The 24,429-nt window shown below is 41.4% G+C and overlaps 1 protein-coding gene across 1 annotated transcript; it reads left to right on the forward strand.

Annotated features, from left to right (window-relative positions):
- The first annotated feature begins 12,137 nt into the window (after positions 1–12,137).
- LOC142157955 (forkhead activin signal transducer 3-like) lies at positions 12,138–24,032 on the forward strand. The gene is made up of 5 exons (XM_075211456.1): positions 12,138–12,407; positions 12,846–12,950; positions 13,365–13,609; positions 13,808–14,142; positions 23,317–24,032. Exons 1-5 carry the CDS (start codon positions 12,138–12,140, stop codon positions 24,030–24,032), a joined length of 1,671 nt encoding a protein of 556 aa, XP_075067557.1.
- Positions 24,033–24,429: the final 397 nt, after the last annotated feature.

Below are 24,429 nucleotides of genomic sequence, written 5' to 3' on the forward strand. Positions count from 1 at the left end.
CTTCCAAGCATGGAAAGCTTTCGATTGGAGAATAACTGCCCCGGAGAGGGGAATAAGATCCTACGTGAACCGGACCCCACAGAGGAGCTCAAGAAAAAGAAAAAGGGGTCCGCGAAGAAGAAGAATTACCAGCGCTATGCCAAGCCCCCCTACTCCTACCTGGCCATGATCGCCATGGTCATCAGGGGTTCCCCTGAAAGGAGGCTCAAACTCTCCCAGGTAAGAGCAAATGATTGACCAAGAACATTGGGAGTTAGAGGGTCCTTATGAAATGTGGTATCAGGTGGATAAGATTTAGGGGATCAGATACAGAATCTCAGGAGTGAGTTGAACTATCACTTATATATCACTGAGACCCCCAATACTGTATGCCCCCCATCACATCATGTAATCATCATGTAAGGGGAATGTATTTTGAGATATTAAACACATCAAATTTGGAAACCAGCAAATTCTGAGAAAGAAGATACCTGTAATAACCGTTCATATCCATAGTAATTTGGAGACAATTCTCATCAGACCCTCTAGAGCGCAGACAGCTCAGGATTTGGGGGACAGAATGGGGGTTTGGGGTAGCTGGGATTCTGTGGGTAACAATCTCCCATTATAGGGTGTGAAAATTATCTGAATGTTCCTTTGCTGTTCCCCCAGATTCTGGACTATATCAGCACCGTGTTCCCCTTCTTTAGAGGAAATTATCAAGGATGGAAGGACTCCGTCAGACACAACCTATCTTCCAATGGATGCTTTAATAAGGTGAGGACGTGGTGGAATATTGAGGGATTGTAATGTAATAATATGTAATTATTTATTCTACTCTACATACTGAAATATAACTGAATTATGATGTTTATTTTCTTATAGAGAAATACACATTTTATTGTATGATTTATCTTATGCTCAGGAGCCAAAGTTTTTTTTAGAATTTTAGTAAATTGTTATAATGTACAAGAGTCACATTTATTACAGAGAATCTGATCTCATACCTGTCTCATTGATTCCAGTCTCTCTTATTGTGTGACATGATGATTATGATGATATGACTGTACTTTTCCTATTTTTAATATTTATGGGAGGTTGTAACATGTTTTGTAATCATAAGATAGTCTTGAGGACAAATATCTCCAGTTTATTCCCTTTTTAAAATTAGAAATTTTGTTTCTCTCACAGGTTCTGAAAGATCCACTGAAACCTCAGGCTAAAGGGAACTACTGGACTGTGGACATTACTCAGATTCCTGCAGAGGCCATGAGGCTTCAGAACACGTCTGTTACCCGGCAATACAGCTATCCACATGACCTGTCCCCTTACATTATCCACGGGTTGCCGTTTCCGTCCCTAAATTCCTATCACATTCATCTACAAATAGATGGCACTCCCATCCGAGCTTATCCAGAGCCTCAACCTCCAGCATCTCTCCAGCCTCCAGCATCACTCCAGCCTCCGGGATCTCTACAGCACCTCTCCAGCCTCCAGGATCACTCCAGCCTCCAGCTCCTCTCCAGCCTCCAGCATTACTCCAGCCTCCAGCATCACTCCAGCCTCCAGCATCACTCCAGCCTCCAGGATCACTCCAGCCTCCAGCTCCTCTCCAGCCTCCAGCTCCTCTCCAGCCTCAAGCATCACTCCAGCCTTCAGCACCTCTCCAGCCTCCAGCATCACTCCAGCCTCCGGGATCTCTACAGCACCTCTCCAGCCTCAAGTATCACTCCAGCCTCCAGTATCACTCCAGCCTCCAGCATTACTCCAGCCTCCAGCATCACTCCAGCCTCCAGCATCACTCCAGCCTCCAGCATCACTCCAGCCTCCAGCACCTCTCTAGCCTCCAGCATCACTCCAGCCTGTAGCACCAGCTCAGTCTCCAGCGCCAGCTCAGCCTCCACCTGTGGACACAGCTGCTTCTTTCCCAACGATTCTCTTTAATCTACCTACATCTTATTCCAAATGTGTTCCCCCCAATGTGGTGGCCCCTCCTAGTATCCACCCTCTCATGCTGTACCCCAATTTCCCATCATTTTCTCACTATAACTACATGCCCCCTCCTTACACTAGCGCCCCCTACCCAGAGGTGAGAGAAGCTTTCTCCTCCAGTCTACATCTAGAAATGTCCCTCCCACAGCGACTGGCTGAAATTAAAGCTGCGTCCATTGATTTCCCTTCTAATATATCGGTGTTTGATGTCCCGGTATATTCCAGGCACCCCAGTTACATGACACCCCAAGGTGTATATGGCCAGTCCATGGTACACAGTAGCACATCTCTTACTGGGTACAGGCCCATGGGGTATTGATATGTTCGGCAATTAGACAAAGCCACTTTTAACGCCAAGTGTTATCACTTTAGTCCTTACTGGCACTTGTCGTCCCTCCGAGTCCTAGGGGGGTGGAATAAAATTTTTGTATTTACTTGTTCTTTTTTTTGTGTTTATGCTTTTCATTTTGTAAATAAATATTTGTTTTCCAGCAGATTTGGTTATTTTTCTACATCAATGTTCCATTGTAGTGAATAGAGAGAGCAGATAAATGTGAGAAAAACAACTACTGTCTTTCTTTAATCATGTGATACATCACAAGGTCAGAAGTAGATAGGCTAGAAAGTCATGTAATGATATTGTTTTTCCACCAGACAGGTAATAAATAGATGTTTGAGAATGATCACTGGGAAGCTATGGACTGAATGATGGTGTTGTGGTTGCGGTAACCTGTATGACGTGTATACGTGCTCTCTACCTGGGGATCACGCCATATATTCTACACTACTGGCGTCATACTCACTTTATTCTATGTCCCAGACTGGTAACTGTTCTGCCATTTTCATGATAATTTGGCTACTGGATAAATTGTTCATTTACTGTTACAGATATTTCATGTTATTTCAGCAGAACAAGCAGTAATCCAGCTCCATCTAATGGGTGTAAATCTGCAACTAAATTAGGGTTAAAATAAATGTCAATTTAATATTTGTTATTTATATCACCCAATTGTGAGTAAGATGATCTGTGTTTATACCTGGTCTCCCGTATGATTGATAAAACCATATAAATGTATCGGCGTCTCTACTTAAAGTTAAACTGTTTTGCAGAATTCAGCAACATTGTTGCAACAACATAGAAAACATAAATATAATCTGCCCAAGGTGTATTGTAGTGAGAAGAGAAGGAGACGCGAGAGCTCAGATTATTATCTTATCATACGGAGCTGTGTATTGTTGTGTCCATAATAATAATAATAATAATAATAATAATAATAATAATAATAATACAATCATGGATGTGGTCCTGTGTGTTATATAGGAGGCACTTCTACTTTTATTTTGGAACAGACGTTATGATGTTATAATGAAGTTATAATGATATAACAGAGCTATAATGTATGAGAGAAACTTTGTAAAAAAACAAAAAAACAAACTTTAAAATAAAACCCCTTCATTTCTCTGCTCAGTGATTGCAGAATAATGCTGGACCTGAGAGTCTGTAACTGAACCAATGTTTGTTTTGGTTTATTCCCCCCTGGCTCCTGCTGCCCCCTGCTGGTGCTCTGTAATCACTACAGTTTCACCTTTCTTATGATAATAGTTTAGCATATAACGTTTCCCCTGAATTGATGACTCTGGTCCTTCTCTGGACAACACCCGCAGCCCAGGAACTTTCCATTTATATTTTAATGAAAGATGTTTCAGAGAACTGTAAACAGCAGAGAGAGACCTCAGAGCCGTTGTGGAGACTGAATTATTCATCAGTTATTTATTTCTGATGTTCTTAGGACAGATGCCCCTGGGTACATTGTGTGGGGTAAGGGGTCATGTCAGCTAATACCCCCAATCAGTCCATGTTTCTGCCACATTACACACAGGGAACGTCCCTCATACGGTCCTGAGAGCTCCTCTGTACATCGCATTTCAGTATAAAGAGGAAACAGATCCCTACACCCCCGCTAGTAAAAAGGATTATAAGCTTTTGTGGTTTCCAAAAATGTAGCTAAAAGCATGAATTTTAATCATATATATTTTATGTTATAATTTCTTTATCATAGATTTTAATAATACAGCTTCCAGGTGCGGTCAATCTATCCAAATAGAGTCTATACCGGCTCTAAGGAGCCTCTATTTAAAGTAGTTTCCCAATCATTTGGTATTTGAATTGGGGGATCATTCTTTTTCCATAACAACTTGTGAGTTTGAACCATGAAACATTTGTGATTTTTCTGTACTAGGCATCAAATCAATAAATCTTTCCTACACTTTAAAACAAGAAAGGACTGAAGCTCATCACTTCTAAATGCAAAAAGCAATTTTGCATGAAAAATTTCCAGGGATTGTGGTTGTTCCTGTGACCACATTTGCAGAACATACTTTTGAGCTGCAGCAGAAATAATCAAACGTAACTTTCCGCTACCCCTCATTACATGAGAGAGCGTCACAATTCCCAATACAGCCCTTTTAGGACAGAATTTAGTAGTATTCCCCATTTAGACCATCAGGCCTCAGGGATAGATAAATAACCTCCTTAAATCTACAATGTTGATTAGCTGCCATATCAAAGTCTTAAGTCTTTGGACTTTTATATGATATGAGTGATCGTGGCAGCTAATCCACATTGTGGTCATAAGGAGGCTGTGCTATCGCTGTATGGAATTTAAATGATACGATCATATTTTGGAAACTACGAAATGGTCTCTTGATTATCTGAAGAACTAGCCCGGTTTAAAACTTTTTTCCCATATATGTGCACTACAGGAGATGTATAAATTATTGGTGATATAAGAAGTTCGGATCATTAGATGAATCATCATCATTATCATCATCATCATCATCATCAACATTTATATAAATAGCGCCAGCAAATTCTGTAGCGCTTTACAATTGGGAACAAACATTAATAAAACAATACTGGGTAATACATACAGATAGGTAAGAGGGCCCCGCTCACAAGCTTACAATCTATGGGACAATGGGAGTTTAAAGCACAAGGGATATATGGGTTATATTTTGTAACCCTTATTTTTTTTTTATTTAAGTAATTTTTTGATATATTTTATCTCAGATAAGGATTTGTTTTGCTTCTTATTTCTACAACCATCTGGTCTAGACTTCACATCAGAGGCCAATAAATCTTCCAAGAGGTGACATTCTTTCATATAGAAATCAAAAGAAGAGACCGATGGGGACCTAATATAGGCATCAAATGTAACATTTACAGCTCTATCCAGAAGATCATATTTCGCTTGAAATTCTCTTTTCTGCTTAGCCAAGTACACAACGATGTGACCACTTAGTACCGTCTTGGAGGTCTCCCAAAATAACACTGTGTCATTCCAATGGTCCAAGTTATCCTCTATAAATTTCATCCATTTGTGGTTGAGATATTCTCTAAAATCATCTGACTGAGCCAAGTGTGCTGGGAACCTCCAAGACCTATGTGTGGTCACATCAGACGAACCTTCAAAGATAGCAAAACAGGAGCATGATCCAAGATTAAAATACTCCCAATCTGAGAATAACTTACTCTGGAAATCAACAAATTGGAGACATCAAATAATCAATACATAATGTTTGATGAACCCCAGATTGGAAAGTATTTGGTCTATCAGTTGGGTTATGAACCCTCCAGTGATGAATAAGTCTATGACTATCTTTGAAGTATTCACTTATATCCCACCCAGAACTAGAAAAATAAACAGAATAACTGATTTATCTAATGGTGAATTATCCTCCGTATTAAAGTCTCCTCCCACAATACGATTAGGAAAATCTCTTTGAAGCATAAATCCAAACAGATTAGTAAAAAAGAAACTACGTTTAGGCAAAGTAGGAGCATAAATGTTCAAAAATGTTCAAAAATGTAAAATGTTCCCCCCTTAATTAACAAATACAAAAGAATATCTCAACATCAATTAACATATCCTCAATAATACCACGCAATCTTTTATTCAAAAATAACGTAACACAATGCTTTTTTGGTAGATAAGGGACAGAGATACAATCTTGAATCCATGAAGTTTTTAAAGTCATCCCCTGAGGACAGTTCCAATGCGTCTCCTGGATAAACTCTAATGTCCGGAGCACTCCAATGTCCAAGCGCCCAGTAATGTCCCAGCGCCCAGTAATGTCCCAGCGCCCAGTAATGTCCCAGCACCCAGTAATGTCCCAGCGCCCAGTAATGTCCCAGCGCCCAGTAATGTCCCAGCGCCCAGTAATGTCCCAGCACCCAGTAATGTCCCAGACTTTTTCCGCTTAAGCCGGGTATTTAATCCTCCCACATTTCTGGCTACAATATTGAATTTAGACTCCAACATCATATAAGCTCAATTTTATCATAATATCTCTCAATGATCCAATACCCACCCTCGGGGGGTTTAAAGCAATAATAAAGATTCTAAACATCCCGCACACTGTGCCAGTAAGCAGAACCAGAACAAGTTTCCATACCTTTATGGTTATGACCACACCTGGAGAGCAGAAAACTTATAACAATAATATCCTATGTTAAAGTTGTGGACTATATATACTAAACTTCTCCCTTTTCTAATTTTCCACCTGACCTAACTTCATGCACCTGACGTTACATGCCAGGGACAAGAACGGAAATACACCAAAGAAAAAAAAAATAAAAAAAAATTAAAAATGTTATAAACATAATAATATAAACCAACATCTTGTTTCTTTAAATTATCTCATTTGCACAGTATGTGGAAAATCATCTGGTTTACACATTCCCTCGCCTTAGCCTTGATCTTCAAAAAAAATATGTTGTCCATTATTAGTGATTCACAATTTAGCGGGATATAATAAAGCAAAATCAATCTGATTTTCCGAAAGAAAGTCCTGAAATATCAGGATTATTGACCTCCTTATTATAAAAGATTTAACCCTGTGAAAAGAATGTAGAATAATTTCCTTCTCTCTATAATTAAGAAACTCAGCAATAACTGGTCTGGGGCGACTCCACGTTCAGGACCCATTCTAAGAGCTCTCTCAATTATAATCTTAACATCGGATGAGGCACCTAAAGCCTCAATTAACTCAGATTGAAAACATTTTATCAGATCACTTCCTTTCACCATTTCAGGGATAACAATCTAACAAAGAATATTACGTCTAAAATGATTTTCAAGATCATCTAGTTTTTCAGCAAACTTCTTAATTGTATTAGTCTGAGAAGAGGTTCCCACCTGTAGAGCCTCATTACAATCATCAATATCACTAACTCTGGTCTCCAAAGATTTAATATATTTAGCTTTAGATTCAATTTTTGCCATAGCAACAGTATTATGTGTCATCTAATTTCTGAACAATCAAAGGCATTAATATAAGTCACAATTCTTTATCCATTTCTGCAGCTGTAGAAGAAATCTAAGGGTTGGAGGTGACTGTAGCCATGAAAACTTCCAGGATGTCTAGGAGATTTAGGTGTAGGAGGAGAGGAGAGGAGATAGGAGTAACCTGAGATTTAGCAGTAGAGTGTTTAGATCCCACCTCTCCCCCCAGGATACTTCCTCATAACCTATCTATGTTCAACTTTCTCTTTTTCCTTTCTATTCCCCCTTTTCCCTTTCTTTCCCTTCTCCTTCCTCTCATTCTCTTCTCCTCTCTAACCAGATAGGTATAGACTATCTTTAGTCCCCTGAAATACAATGACGATAATGATAATATTCAGTAATACAATGTCACTTCAACTTCTGCTCTATGTCGAATTAGAAATTGATTCTCAATTGCAATTGCAACAAGATATATCAGGATGCAACTAACTGTTGTCTTTCAAACACTTTAGAAACTCAAGTCGACATTATCTCCATCCACTGGACCAATAGGACATTTGCACAGTTTATTTGCACAACTGTTCTATGATTGCAGAGGTAAATGCAAGGTAAGACGCCGTCCGCCTGGAATTTTGGGAGCCCTGGTAATCGTCGAGTGCCGGGATCTTGTAAAGGTGCGTCCGTCAATAGGAACACCTACCCAGAAGCCCATGAGAGAGAGGATAGCTTCTTATCTCACACACTAAGAGTAACAGACATATTAATAATACGGAGGGAATAGCGTGAATGTCATTATGTGATATTACTGGAATCCATATTACTTGTGTGAAATGATAGCAATGGAAATCAGGACATTCAGCGCATAAAGGTACTCATAGATCACAATACAGAGAAATAACATTAAGTATCAGACATATCCATAATGCAAAGTTCCACTCTTATGAATTGTAAGGGGTGACAAATTCCATGATGCAAATACAGTTCTTCAAAATGTAAAACACCTTCCTATCACCTCCGTGGAAATGGTATAAATGAATTCCTACCAGATCGTAGATAATATAAGTATGTAGGATATCTGAAGGGCTCTCCTCGGCATCAAAATCCCCAGAATCGACTCCACTGCACCACTCAAAGCGGAAGCAATGTGGACCAGCAAGCGTGCACGATGGAACGCAAATAGCACCCTGGATACCGGATATGACGTATCGCCAGCCCGTGGTGGTATGTGGGGCTCCTCTCGGTATCAAGATTTTCAGAATCGATCCCAATATGATACTCTCCAACAACGAAATTCGATGGTCATGAAGAAGGAGCAAAGTAGAAAAAAATCTAGCGTTATATCGTTTTAAAAAACTAAAACACTTTATTAAAAAATTACATACAATAAAAATAGTGTGTGGTTGCTCCTACCGGAAAACGAGTTCTTAGTGCATAACGAGCAGAAGTCAGATGTTACAAGTACCCGGGATAACTCTTCCGCCTTAATGACTTAAACAGGTAACTGCTATAGCACTCAACACACGTTCAGATGCCAGTCTTATCAGCCCGACGCGTTTCGACCGTCTCACGGTCTTTGTCAAGGAGATGAGTGGAATTATGTTACATTTCTCTGCTAATTTAGTATTTCGGGTAAAATGACTAAATGAAATAAACTCAGCTCAGTGATGATGAATAAGTGTAAACTTGATACAAGTGTAATGTATCTTCTTATAAATACAATGTATCATCTTATATTTGTATCCAAATCCAGATATTTCTGCTTTTTATAGTAAATATTATCCCCTCAGTCATGTGACAATATTTATACATAATATAATCTATAATGTGTTTATATCCAATGTTCTACATGTTCTGGGATGACCACTACACTACCCTGGGGCAGTATGTATATGTCAGGTGTGATCAGCCCCTGCGGAGGGAGATCACTGGAACATAAGGGTCCTGATGAGTTAGTACAGGGGTCTCTCATGTGTAAATGACTGTACACAAGCTGTAGCCGGGGGCTATGATGTGATACAATATCTGGAGCTATACAGTCACTGGTATTAGAGGGCAGTGATGGTAATCACAGGAGTGGTGGTAATATTGGCACATTATTGCTCATAGTTGGTGCAATTAAACAGGTTAAATGATGAATTTAATGACAGTAAGATCTTTGATCTAGGAAAGCTCAGACTTTATCTAATATCCTCTAATATCTCAGCGCCCACTAATGTCCCAGCATCCACTAGTGTCTGAGTGCCCACTAGTGTCACAGCGCCCACTAATATTACAGAGCCCACTATTTTACCAGCGCGCCTTAATGTACCAGCACCCACTAATGTCCCAGCATCCACTATTGTCCCAGCATCCACTAATGTCCCAGCATCCACTATTGTCCCAGCATCCACTATTGTCCCAGCACCCACTAATGTCCCAGCATCCACTTATATCCCAGTGTCCAATAATGTTCCAGTGTCCACTAATGTCCCAGCACCCACTAATGTCCCAGCGCCCACTAATGTCCCAGTGTCCACTAATGTCCCAGCATCCACTAATGTCCCAGCATTCACTAGTGTCTGAGTTTCCACTAGTGTCACATCGCCCACTAGTGTCCCATTGCTCCCTAATGTACAAGCACCCACTAATGTCCCAGAGCCCACTAATGTTCCATTGCTCTCTAATGTCCCAGCGCCCACTAATGTCCCAGAGTCCACTAATGTCCCATCGCTCTCTAATGTCCCAGAGCCCACTAATGTCCCAGAGCCCACTAAAGTCCCAGCGCCCTTTAATGTCCCAGCACACACTAATGTCCCACAGCCCGCTAATGTCCCAACACCCACTAATGTCAAAGAGCCCACTAATGTCCCAGCGCTCACTAATATCCCAGAGCCCACTAATGTCCCAGAGCCCACTAATGTCCCATCGCTCTCTAATGTCCCAGCGCCCACTAATGTTACAGAGCCCACTAATGTCCCAGCACCCACTAATGTCCCAGAGCCCACTAATATCCCAGCGTCCCCTAATGTCCCAGCGCCGACTAATGTCCCAGAGCCCACTAATGTCCCATCGCTCTCTAATGTCCCAGCACCCACTAATGTCAAAGAGCCCACTAATGTCCCAGCGCTCACTAATGTCCCAGAGCCCACTAATATCCCAGCATCCACTAATGTCCCAGAGCCCACTAATGTCCCAGCGCCCACTAATGTCCCATCGCTCTCTAATGTCCCAGCGCCCACTAATGTCCCAGAGCCCACTAATGTCCCAGCACCCACTAATGTCCCAGAGCCCACTAATATCCCAGCGTCCCCTAATGTCCCAGCGCCCACTAATGTCTCAGAGCCCACTAATGTCCCATCGCTCTCTAATGTCCCAGCACCCACTTATGTCCAAGAGCCCACTAATGTACCATTGCTCTCTAATGTCCAAGAGCCCACTAATATCCCAGCGCCCACAAATGTCCCAGCACCCACTAATGTCCCAGAGCCCACTAATGTCCCAGCACCCACTAATGTCCCAGAGCCCACTAATATCCCAGAGTCCCCTAATGTCCCAGCGCCCACTAATGTCCCAGAGCCCACTAAAGTCCCATCGCTCTCTAATGTCCAAGAGCCCACTAATATCCCAGCGCCCACTAATGTCCCAGAGTCCCCTAATGTCCTAGCGCCCACTAATGTCCAAGAGCCCACTAATGTCCCATAACTCTCTAATGTCCAAGAGCCCACTAATATCCCAGCGCCCACTAATGTCCCAGCACCCACTAATGTCCCAGAGCCCACTAATGTCCCAGCACCCACTAATGTCCCAGAGCCCACTAATATCCCAGAGTCCCCTAATGTCCCAGCCCCCACTAATGTCCCAGAGCCCACTAAAGTCCCATCGCTCTCTAATGTCCCAGCGCCCACTAATGTCCAAGAGCCCACTAATGTCCCATCGCTCTCTAATGTCCAAGAGCCCACTAATGTCCCAGAGCCCACTAATATCCCAGCACCCAATAATGTCCCAGAGCCCACTAATGTCCCATCGTCCACTAATATCCCAACGTCCACTATTGCACCAACGCCCACTAATGTCTCAGAGCCCACTAATATCCCAGCGTTTACCAATGTCCCATTGCCCATTACTATCCTCGCCCTTACCTGGATATACTGACACTTTCATATTTATTTGGTCACTTTACACCCATTAAGAAAAATATTATAATAAAGTTGAATCCTGTAATCTATATTTTGCGATCCCCTGATGACCATATATATAATATAATCTTTTTTATTTTTTAGGTTCTAGAACAATTCCACACTGACATTTATGGTCCCCAAATAGTTTGGAACTACAGGTTCAATTGGTGATTAAAATGTTTTCACATATATACAAATCATAAAGAGCATAAACATATATCTCATTAGTACCAGTCGTCATATGTATATATACACACTGCGACAGTGTTCCACTGACAGTAAGCTCCTCAGGCTAGGCTTACTGCCTGCACATCCTCTCTGGCACATCTATGGATAGTTTTATATATTTATATATATATATAGTGGGATATATAAATCATATATATTTACTGTGTATTATTAGTTGTATCTCAGTGTGAGGGATGAGTATAACAGCGACTTGTACACAACAAGTGAAAGGTATACACACAGTATACACACAGTATATACATGACAATAGCTATTTCACAGGTAGATCACGCCCAAGTATTCATACTTGATGTCTTTAGCTGTGTATAGTTGTTTACATGGAGGGAAAGTCTTTCTATAGTCAGGGGTTCCCAGCACTACCTCTGTTGATGGGGCATTTACATAAGAAAGCTTTAGGTGGGGTATTTACACACCCCCTGGTCCCAGTATCACAGCAGACAGTGATCCACCTGAGGTCAGAGGACATTAGTAAGACATGGCGTTCACTTTCCATCCTTGGGATCCCAGCTATATGCCAGGCCTTGACCTTCCAAGCATGGAAAGCTTTCCTCTGGAGGATAACTGCCCCGGAGAGGGGAATAAGGTCCTACGGGAACCGGACCCCACAGAGGTGCTCAAGAAAAAGGAAAAAGGGTCCGCGAAGAAGAAGAATTACCAGCGCTATGCCAAGCCCCCCTACTCCTACCTGGCCATGATCGCCATGGTCATCAGGGGTTCCCCCGAAAGGAGGCTCAAACTCTCCCAGGTAAGAGCAGCTGATTGACCAAGAACATTGGGAGCTAGAGGGTCCTTATGAAATGTGGTATCAGGTGGATAAGATTTAGGGGAGAGGGGATCAGATACAGAATCTCAGGAGTGAGTTGAACTATCACTATTATATCACTGAGACCCCCAATACTGTATGCCCCCATCACATCATGTAATCATAATGTAAGTGGAATGTATTTTGAGATATTTCACACATCAAATTTGGAAACCAACAAATTCTGAAAAAGAAGATACCTGTAATAACCCTTCATATCCATAGTAATTTGGAGACAATTCTTATCAGACCCTCTAGAGCTCAGACAGCTCAGGATTTGGGGGACAGAATGGGGGTTTGAGGTAGATAGGATTCTGTGGGTAACAATCTCCCATTATAGGGTGTGACAAATATCTGAATGTTCCTTTGCTGTTCCCCCAGATTCTGGACTATATCAGCACCGTGTTCCCCTTCTTTAGAGGAAATTATCAAGGATGGAAGGACTCTGTCAGACACAATCTATCTTCCAATGGATGCTTTAATAAGGTGAGGACGTGGTGGAATATTTAGTGGTTGTAATGTAATAATATGTAATTATTTATTCTACTCTACATACTGAAATATAACTGAATTATGATCTTTATTTTCTTAAAGAGAAATACACATTTTATTGTATGATTTATCTTATGCTCAGGAGCCTGAAGCTTTTTTAGTATTTTAGTAAATTGTTATAATGTACAAGAGTCACATTTATTACAGAGAATCTGATCTAATACCTGTCTCATTGATTTCAGTCTCTCTTATTGTGTGACATGATGATGATGATGATATGACTGTACTTTTCCTATTTTTAATATTTATGGGAGGTTGTAACATGTTTTGTAATCATAAGATAGTCTTGAGGACAAATATCTCCAGTTTATTCCCTTTTTAAAATTAGAACTTTTGTTTCTCTCACAGGTTCTGAAAGATCCACTGAAACCTCAGGCTAAAGGGAACTACTGGACTGTGGACATTACTCAGATTCCTGCAGAGGCCATGAGGCTTCAGAACACATCTGTTACCCGGCAATACAGCTATCCACATGACCTGTCCCCTTACATTATCCACGGGTTGCCGTTCCCGTCCCTAAATTCCTATCACATTCATCTACAAACAGAAGACACTCCCATCAGAGCTTATCCAGAGCCTCAACCTCCAGCATCACTCCAACCTCCAGCATCACTCCAGCCTCCAGCACCTCTCCAGGCTCCAGCATTACTCCAGCCTCCAGCGTCACTCCAGCCTCCAGCATCACTCCAGCCTCCAGCATTACTCCAGCCTGTAGCACCAGCTCAGTCTCCAGCACCAGCTCAGCCTCCAGCACCAGCTCAGCCTCCAGCACCAGCTCAGCCTCCACCTGTTGACCCACCTGCTTCTTTCCAAACGATTCTCTTTAATCTACCTACATCTTATTCCAAATGTGTTCCCCCCAATGTGGTGGCCCCTCCTAGTATCCACCCTCTCATGCTGTACCCCAACTTCCCATCATTTTCTCACTATAACTACATGCACCCTCCTTACACTAGCGCCCCCTACCCAGAGGTGAGAGAAGCTTTCTCCTCCAGTCTACATCCACAAATGCCCCTCCCACAGCGACCGGCTGAAATTAAGGCTGCTTCCATTGATTTCCCTCCTAACAAATCAGTGTTTGATGTCCCGGTATATTCCAGGCACCCCGGTTACATGATACCCCAAGGTGTATATGGCCAGTCCATGGTACACAGTAGCACATCTCTTACTGGGTACAGGCCCATGGGGTATTGATATGTTCGGCAATTAGACAAAGCCACTTTTAACGCCAAGTGTTATCACTTTAGTCCTTACTGGCACTTGACGTCCCTCCGAGTCCTAGGGGGGTGGAATAAAATTTTTGTATTTACTTGTTCTTTTTTTTGTGTTTATGCTTTTCATTTTGTAAATAAATATTGTTTTCCAGCAGACTTGGTTATTTTTCTACATCAATGTTCCATTGTAGTGAATAGAGAGAGCAGATAAATGTGAGAAAAACAACTACTGTCTTTCCTTAATCATGTGATACATCACAAGGTCAGAAGTAGATAGGTTAGTAAGTCATGTAATGACATTGTTTTTCCACTACACAGGTAATAAATAGATGTTTGAGAATGATCACTGGGAAGCTATGGACTGAATGATGGTGTTGTGGTTGCGGTAACCTGTATGACGTGTATACGTGCTCTCTACCTGGGGATCACGCCATATATTCTACACTACTGGCGTCATACTCACTTTATTCTATGTCCCAGACTGGTAACTGTTCTGCCATTTTCATGATAATTTGGCTACTGGATAAATTGTTCATTTACTGTTACAGATATTTCATGTTATTTCAGCAGAACAAGCAGTAATCCAGCTCCATCTAATGGGTGTAAATCTGCAACTAAATTAGGGTTAAAATAAATGTCAATTTAATATTTGTTATTTATATCACCCAATTGTGAGTAAGATGATCTGTGTTTATAACTGGTCTCCCATATGATTCATAAAACCATATAAATGTATCAACTTCTCTACTTAAAGTTAAACTGTTTTGCAGAATTCAGCAACATTGTTGCAACAACATAGAAAACATAAATAAAATCTGCCCAAGGTGTATTGTAGTGAGAAGAGAAGGAGACATGAGAGCACAGATTATTATCTTATCATACGGAGCTGTGTATTGTTGTGTCCATAATAATAATAATAATAATAATAATAATACAATCATGGATGTGGTCCTGTGTGTTATATAGGAGGCACTTCTACTTTTATTTTGGAACAGACGTTATGATGTTATAATGAAGTTATAATGATATAACAGAGCTATAATGTATGAGAGAAACTTTGTAAAAAAGCAAAAAAACAAACTTTAAAATAAAACCGTTCATTTCTCTATTCAGTGATTGTAGAATAATGCTGGACCTGAGAGTCTGTAACTGAACCAATGTTTGTTTTGGTTTATCCCCCCCTGGCTCCTGCTGCCCCCTGCTGGTGCTCTGTAATCACTACAGTTTCACCTTTCTTATGATAATAGTTTAGCATATAACGTTTCCCCTGATTTGATGACTCTGGTCCTTCTCTGGACAACACCCGCAGCCCAGGAACTTTCCATTTATATTTTAATGAAAGATGTTTCAGAGAACTGTAAACAGCAGAGAGAGACCTCAGAGCCGTTGTGGAGACTGAATTATTCATCATTTATTTATTTCTGATGTTCTTAGGACAGATGCCCCTGGGTACATTATGTGGGGTAAGGGGTCATGTCAGCTATCTAATACCCCCAATCAGTCCATGTTTCTGCCACATTACACACAGGGAACGTCCCTCATACGGTCCTGAGAGCTCCTCTGTACATCGCATTTCAGTATAAAGAGGAAACAGATCCCTACACCCCCGCTAGTAAAAAGGATTGTAAGCTTTTGTGGTTTCCAAAAATGCAGCTAAAAGCATGAATTGTAATCATATATATTTTATGTTATAATTTCTTTATCATAGATTTTAATAATACAGCTTGAAGGTGCGGTCAATCTATCCAAACAGAGTCTATACCGGCTCTAAGGATCCTCTATTTAAAGTCGTTTCCCAATCATTTGGTATTTGATTTTGGGGATCATTCTTTTTCCATAACAACTTGTGAGTTTGAACCATGAAACATTTGTGATTTTTCTGTACTAGGCATCAAATCAATAAATCTTTCCTACACTTTAAAACAAGAAAGGACTGAAGCTCATCACTTCTAAATGCAAAAAGCAATTTTGCATGAAAAATTTCCAGGGATTGTGGTTGTTCCTGTGACCACATTTGTAGAACATACTTTTGAGCTGCAGCAGAAATAATCAAACGTAACTTTCCGCTACCCCTCATTACATGAGAGAGCGTCACAATTCCCAATATAGCGCTTTTAGGACAAAATTTAGTAGTATTCCCCATTAAGACCATCAGGCCTCAGGGATAGATAAATAACCTCCTTAAATCTACAATGTTGATTAGCTGCCATATCAAAGTCTTAAGTCTTTGGACTTTTATATGATATGAGTGATCGTGGCAGCTAATCAACATTGTGGTCTTAAGGAGGCTGTGCTATCGCTGTATGGAATTTAAATGATACGATCATATTTTGGAAACTACGGAATGGTCTCTTGATTATCTGAAGAACTAGCCCAGTTTAAAACTTTTTTTCCCCTATATGTGCACTACAGGAGATGTATAAACTATTGTTGATATAAGAAGTTCAGATCATTATATCATCATCATCATCATTTATATAAATAGCGCCAGCAAATTCTGTAGCGCTTTACAATTGGGAACAAACATTAATAAAACAATACTGGGTAATACATACAGAGAGGTAAGAGGGCCCTGCTCACAAGCTTACAATCTATGGGACAATGGGAGTTTAAAACACAAGGGATATATGGGTTATATTTTGTAACCCTTATTTATTTTTTTATTTAAGTAATTTTTTGATATATTTTATCTCAGATAAGGATTTGTTTTGCTTCTCCTTATTTCTACAACCATCTGGTCTAGACTTCACATCAGAGGCCAATAAATCTTCCAAGAGCTGACATTCTTTCATATAGAAATCAAAAGAAGAGACCGATGGGGACCTAATATAGGCATCAAATGTAACATTTACAGCTCCATCCAGAAGATCATATTTAGCTTGAAATTCTCTTTTCTGCTTAGCCAAGTACACAACGATGTGACCACTTAGTACCGTCTTGGAGGTCTCCCAAAATAACACTGTGTCATTCCAATGGTCCAAGTTATCCTCTATAAATTTCATCCATTTGTGGTTGAGATATTCTCTAAAATCCTCTGACTGAGCCAAGTGTGCTGGGAACCTCCAAGACCTATGTGTGGTCACATCAGACGAACCTTCAAAGATAGCAAAACAGGAGCATGATCCAAGATTAAAATACTCCCAATCTGAGAATAACTTACTCTGGAAATCAACAAAGTGAAGACATCAAATAATCAATACGTAAAAATGTTTGATGAACCCCAGATTGGAAAGTATTTGGTCTATCAGTTGGGTTATGAACCCTCCAGTGATGAATAAGTCTATGACTATCTTTGAAGTATTCACTTATATCCCACCCAGAACTAGAAAAATAAACAGAATAACTGATTTGTCTAATCGTGGATTATCTGCCATATTAAAGTCTCCTCCCACAATACGATTAGGAAAATCTCTTTGAAGCATAAATCCAAACAGATTAGTAAAAAAGAAACTATGATTAGGCAAAGTGGGAGCATAAATGTTCAAAAATGTAAAATGTTCCTACCTTAATTAACAAATACAAAAGAATATCTCAACATCAATTAACATATCCTCAATAATACCACGCAATCTTTTATTCAAAAATAAAGTAACGCAATGCTTTTTTGGTAGATAAGGGACAGAGATAGAATCTTGAATCCATGAAGTTTTTAAAGTCATCCCCTGAGGACAGTTCCAATGTGTCTCCTGGATAAACTCTAATGTCCGGAGCACTCCAATGTCCAAGTGCCCAGTAATGTCCAAGAGCCCCGTAATGTCCCAGCGCCCAGTAATGTCCCAGCGCCCAGTAATGTCCGGGGCACTCCAATGTCCCAGCACCCAGTAATGTCCCAGCACCCAGTAATGTCCCAGCGCCCAGTAATGTCCCAGCACCCAGTAATGTCTCAGCGCCCAGTAATGTCCCAGCGCCCAGTAATGTCCGGAGCACTCCAATGTCCCAGCACCCAGTAATGTCCCAGCGCCCAGTAATGTCCCAGCGCCCAGTAATGTCCCAGCGCCCAGTAATGTCCCAGCGCCCAGTAATGTCCCAGCACCCAGTAATGTCCTGAGCACTCCAATGTCCCAGCGCCCAGTAATGTCCCAGCGCCCAGTAATGTCCCAGCGCCCAGTAATGTCCCAGCGCCCAGTAATGTCCCAGCACCCAGTAATGTCTCAGCGCCCAGTAATGTCCCAGCGCCCAGTAATGTCCGGAGCACTCCAATGTCCCAGCGCCCAGTAATGTCCCAGCGCCCAGTAATGTCCCAGCGCCCAGTAATGTCCCAGCACCCAGTAATGTCCCAGCGCCCAGTAATGTCCCAGCACCCAGTAATGTCCTGAGCACTCCAATGTCCCAGCACCCAGTAATGTCCCAGCGCCCAGTAATGTCCCAGCGCCCAGTAATGTCCGGAGCACTCCAATGTCCCAGCGCCCAGTAATGTCCCAGCGCCCAGTAATGTCCCAGACTTTTTTCCACTTAAGCGGGAAATTTAATCCTCCCACATTTCTGGAGACAATATTGAATTTAGACTCCAACATCATATAAGCTCAATACCCACCCTCAGGGGGTCTACAGCAATAATAAAGATTCTAAACATCCCGCACACTGTCCCAGTAAGCAGAACCAGAACAAGTTTCCATACCTTTATGGTTATGACCGCACCTGGAGAGCAGAAAACTTATAACAATAATATCCTATCTAAAAGTTGTGGACTATATATACAAAACTTCTCCCTTTTCCAATTTTCCACCTAACTTCATGAACCTGACGTTATATGCCAGGGACAAGAACAGAAATACACCAGAATTTATTTTTTTTTTTAAAAAATAAAAAATGTTATAAACATAATAATATAAACCAACATCTTTTTTCTTTAAATTATCTCATTTGCACAGTATGTGGAAGATTCATCTGGTTTACACATTCCCTCGTCTTAGCCTTGATCTTCAAAAAAAAAAATGTTGTCCATTATTAGTGATTCACAATTTAGCGGAATATAATAAAGCAAAATCAATCTGATTTTCCGAAAGAAAGTCCTGAAATATCAGGATTATTGACCCCCTTATTATGAAAGATTTAACCCTGTGAAAAGAATGTAAAATAATTTCCTTCTCTCTATAATTAAGAAACTCAGCAATAACTGGTCTGGGGCGACTCCACGTTTAGGACCCATTCTAAGAGCTCTCTCAATTGTAATCTTAACATCGGATGAGGCACCTAAAGCCTCAATTAACTCAGATTGAAAACATTTTATCACATCACTTCCTTTCACCATTTCAGGGATAACATTCTAACAAAGAATATTACGTCTAAAATGATTTTCAAGATCATCTAGTTTTTCAGCAAACTTCTTAATTGTATTAGTCTGAGAAGAGGTTCCCACCTGTAGAGCCTCATTACAATCATCAATATCACTAACTCTAGTTTATAAAGATTTAATATATTTAGATTCAATTTGTGCCATAGCAACAGTATTATGTGTCATCTAATTTCTGAACAATCAAAGGCATTAATATAAGTCACAATTCTTTATCCATTTCTGCAGCTGCAAAAGAAATCTAAGGGTCGGAGGTGACTGTAGCCATGAAAACTTCCAAAGGATGTCTAGGAGATTTAGGTGTAGGAGGAGAGGAGAGGAGATAGGAGTAACCTGAGATTTAGCAGTAGAGTGTTTAGATCCCACCTCTCCCCCCAGGATACTTCCTCATAACCTATCTATGTTCAACTTTCTCTTTTTCCTTTCTATTCCCCCTTTTCCCTTTCTTTCCCTTCTCCTTCCTCTCATTCTCTTCTCCTCTCTAACCAGATAGGTATAGACTATCTTTAGTCCTCTGAAATACAATGCCGATAATGATAATATTCAGTAATACAATGTCACTTCAACTTCTGCTCTATATCGAATTAAAAATTGATCCTCATTTGCAATTGAAACAAGATATATCAGGATGTAACTGTTAGGAGCCGCGTGATCATGGCGAAGAAGCCTTCATGCAAAAAAAGAACTTATCCATAAATTCTTCAAACAGTTTCCTAGGAAGCCGGGATGTCGGGGTTCTTTAACCCCTCCTCAAGGGGGGGGGGTACTGTTAGGAGCCGGGGCGGCCACGGGCACCACCGTGACTTATCTCTTACCCCGCCTGGTGTCTTGCCCGTCTCCTTAACGACTGGGACGTCACTTCCTCCAGTTGGTCCGACCGTTGGCAAGGCAACGGCCGGATGCTGAGTTCTCTGTACAGCGCACCCCAGCAAATATTGCAGCCAGGCTCAGGCGCTGATTCCTCCCCAGCCTGTGGGCTGATTAATGGCTAATTAAAACTGGCCTCTGTGTATTTTCAGGGATGAGCCCTGATTGGTTGGTCTAAGTATGTAAGGCAGGGTGGGCTTAGCCTCCCTGCCGGTTATAGCGCTTCTGACCCAGTTTGCTGACCTGCTATCAGTTGTTGGATCCTGTCCTGTGGATACTCTGCCTGTCAGATTTTCTGTTTATGACCCCTGCCTGGACTTTGGACTCTGCCTGTTTGCCCGTGACCCTGACCCTTGGTGTGTTTACTGACTATCCTGCTTGTCTGTGACACGTGACCTCGGCTACCATCTGACTATCCGCGGCCTTTAATCCAGCCTCCTGGCCTGTCGCTACAGGCCTGTATTACCAACTCACACTACGCCTGGAGCTAAGTCCTGGGGGCATCTGAGTACCGGTGAGCATATAAAGCTCTAAGGGAAAGGCGGCTGCTATAGGTGAAGACCTCCGCCATCTAGTTCTGTGGGTTGGTGATCAGACCGTCAACCTAACAGTAACTAGCTTTCAAACACTTTAGACACTCAAATCGAGATCATCTCCATCCACCGACCCAATAGGACATTTGCACAGTTTATTTGCACAACTGTTCATGCAGCATTTCAGGTGCAGTTCTTCAGTTAGATGCAATTAGATGTAATTGGGTGCAGTTATAATTCAAATAAAATGCACTATGATTGCAGAGTTAAATGGTGACCTCTGGTCTTCCACTGCTCGCAGATCACTACAAATAACAGCAAATAATAACACCTATACTCTGATGTAACTTAGCGAAACATTTAACATACATCTGAGTTACTCTAAATTAGTGGCATCTTCTGACAAGTTAATAATTAATCCATTAGATCACATAAACATGGGACTTTATAAAGGTATAACTCCAAGATTTTCTATTTCCAAGATTTTCAAAGTTTGCAAATTTCTTTGATGAATTTCCACAATTCCTCCTTGTCTGATTTGGCACATTTAAAGATCGAAGTTGAATATAATTCAGGATCTCAATTTCTCACCATGCACACATTATATATATATATATATATAGATGTAATAATAAAAGAGAGAGAGAAAAAAACAAAAAACAAAAACACTGTGACGTAGAGGTGCAGACACCAGTCAGCTCCAATGCGAATCTAATCCAAGGGTCAGTGCGATACGCAGGTCTATCTCCACTCCAGCAAGAGCAGCATATCACATGCACAAACAGGCCTTCTATTCTTCCTATGGGGCCTGATTCATTAAGGTTCTCAAATGAAGAGGATTCTCATTTCAGTCTCCTGGACAAAACCATGTTACAATGGAAGGGGTGCAAATAAGTGTTCTGTTTTACACATAAGTTAAATACTGACTGTTTTTTCATGTAGCACACAAATATCAACTTTAAATTTCAGTGTACAAATAAGCTATCAAATATTTGTGTGTTAAATGAAAAAACTGTCAGTATTTAACTTATGTGTAAAACAGAACACTTATTTGCACCCCTTCCATTGTAACATGGTTTTGTCCAGGAGACTGAAATGAGTATCCTCTTCATTTGAGATCCTTAATGAATCAGGCCCATGGTCTGTAGCCTGTATCCATCTATTTCAGTCTAAATTGCAAAAATAAAAGCAGTAACAATATTAGTGTCAATATAGAACCCATTCAATATCAATCAGTCATGAATCCAATACTAAGCTGTATTAAACTGCATTGAAATAAACTGGATTACATATAGGTCTGTATGGTATTATATAAGATCGTCAGATTTATAGGCCAGACATGCACCAACCAGAGGACTCCAGAGGACACTTAAGAGGCTCACAAGGACAATCAAGTGAGGACACAACCAAACGCTTCCTACAGCAGCTTGTTCTTTTTTAGACAGAGTTATCCTCAGTCCTGGGTCCACCACCAGCAACACCACTTTTATCCCAGAGAAAGTCTGGTTTTATATCTCAGTCTCAGGATGATATGTATAAAATTCTTATACAGTGTGCTGTATTATATGTCCACACAACAAACGTTCACTTACTGCGAGCTAAACTCTGGGCAGATTTAGTGACGGAGTCGGCAAGAAAATCCTTTCTTGCCTTCCCTGTCCTTATCCCAGCAGCTGTCAGATTGTCTAACACTCACATACATCCCCATAGGCTTCTCCCTGCAGGTACTGAAGGTCGGCTACACAGATCTGCAGGATACCTGTCCTTAACAACCACGACTCCATTCACTCATGGTCCTATTGTTGGCAACATGGAAGTCTGCTGCTGGTAGCGTGGTTTTCTGTATTGTCGGTAGTTTCTGGTAAAATGTCTAAATGAAATAAGCTCAGCTCAGTAATGATGAATAAGTGTAAAGTTGATACGTGTGTAATGTATCTTCTTATAAATACAATGTATCATCTTTTATTTGTATCCAAATCCAGATATTTCTGCTTTTTATAGTAAATATTATCCCCTCAGCAATGTTACAATATTTATACATAATATAATCTATAATGTGTTTATATCCAATGTTCTACATGTTCTGGGATGACCACTACACTACCCTGGGGCAGTATGTATATGTCAGGTGTGATCAGCCCCTGCGGAGGGAGATCACTGGAACATAAGGGTCCTGATGAGTTAGTACAAGGGTCTCTCATGTGTAAGTGACTGTAAACAAGCTGTAGCCGGGGGCTATGATGTGATACAATATCTGGAGCTTTACAGTCACTGGTATTAGAGGGCAGTGATGGTAATCACAGGAATGGTGGTAATATTGGCACATTATTGCTCATAGTTGGTGCAATTAAACAGGTTAAGTGATAAACTTATTATTTAGATCTTTGATCTAGGAAAGCACAGAACTTATCTTGCAGCCACTAATGTCCCAGAGCCCATTAATGTCCCAGCGTCCACTAATGTCCCACCGTCCACTAATGTCCCACAGCCCGCTAATGTCCCAACACCCACTAATGTCCCAGCATCCACTAATGTCCCAACGTCCACTAATGTCCCAGGGTGCACTAATGTCCCAGCACCCACTGATGTCCCAGCGCCCACTAATGTCCCAGCGCCCTTTAATGTCCCAGCACCAACTAATGTCCCAGCTACCACTAATGTCCCAGCGTCCACTAATGTCCCAAAGCTCATTAGTGTCCCAGCGCCCACTAATGTCCCAGAGCCCACTAATGTCCCAGCACCCACTAATTTCCCATCGTCCACTAATGTACCAGAGACTACTAATGTCCCATCACTCTCTAATGTTCCAGCGCCCACTAATGTCCCAGAGCCCACTAATGTCCCAGCACCCACTAATGTCCCAGAGCCCACTAATATCCCAGCGTCCCCTAATGTCCCAGCGCCCACTAATGTCCCAGAGCCCACTAATGTCCCATCGCTCTCTAGTGTTCCAGCGCCCACTAATGTCCAAGGGCCCACTAATGTCCCATCGCTCTCTAATGTCCAAGAGCCCCCTAATATCCCAGCGCCCACCAATGTCCCAGCACCCACTAATGTCCCAGAGCTCACTAATATCCCAGCATCCACTAAATGTCCCAGAGCACACTAATGTCCCAGCGCCCACTAATGTCCCAGCACCCACTAATATCCCAGAGCCCACTAATGTCCCAGCGCCCACTAATATCCCAGCATCCAGTAATGTCCCAGAGCCCACTAATATCCCAGCGCCCACTAATGTCCCAGAGCCCACTAATGTCCCAGCGCCCACTAATGTCCCAGAGCCCACTAATGTCCCATCGTCCACTAATATCCCAACGTCCACTATTGCACCAACGCCCACTAATGTCCCAGAGCCCACTAATATCCCAGCATCCACTAATGTCCCATTGCCCAGTACTATCCTCACCCTTACCTGGATGTACTGACACTTTCATATTTATTTGGTCACTTTACACCCATTAAGAAAAATATTATAATAAAGTTGAATCCTGTAATCTATATTTTGC

Source organism: Mixophyes fleayi, chromosome 5 (genome assembly GCF_038048845.1).
Source record: "Mixophyes fleayi isolate aMixFle1 chromosome 5, aMixFle1.hap1, whole genome shotgun sequence".
NCBI lineage: Eukaryota > Metazoa > Chordata > Amphibia > Anura > Limnodynastidae > Mixophyes > Mixophyes fleayi.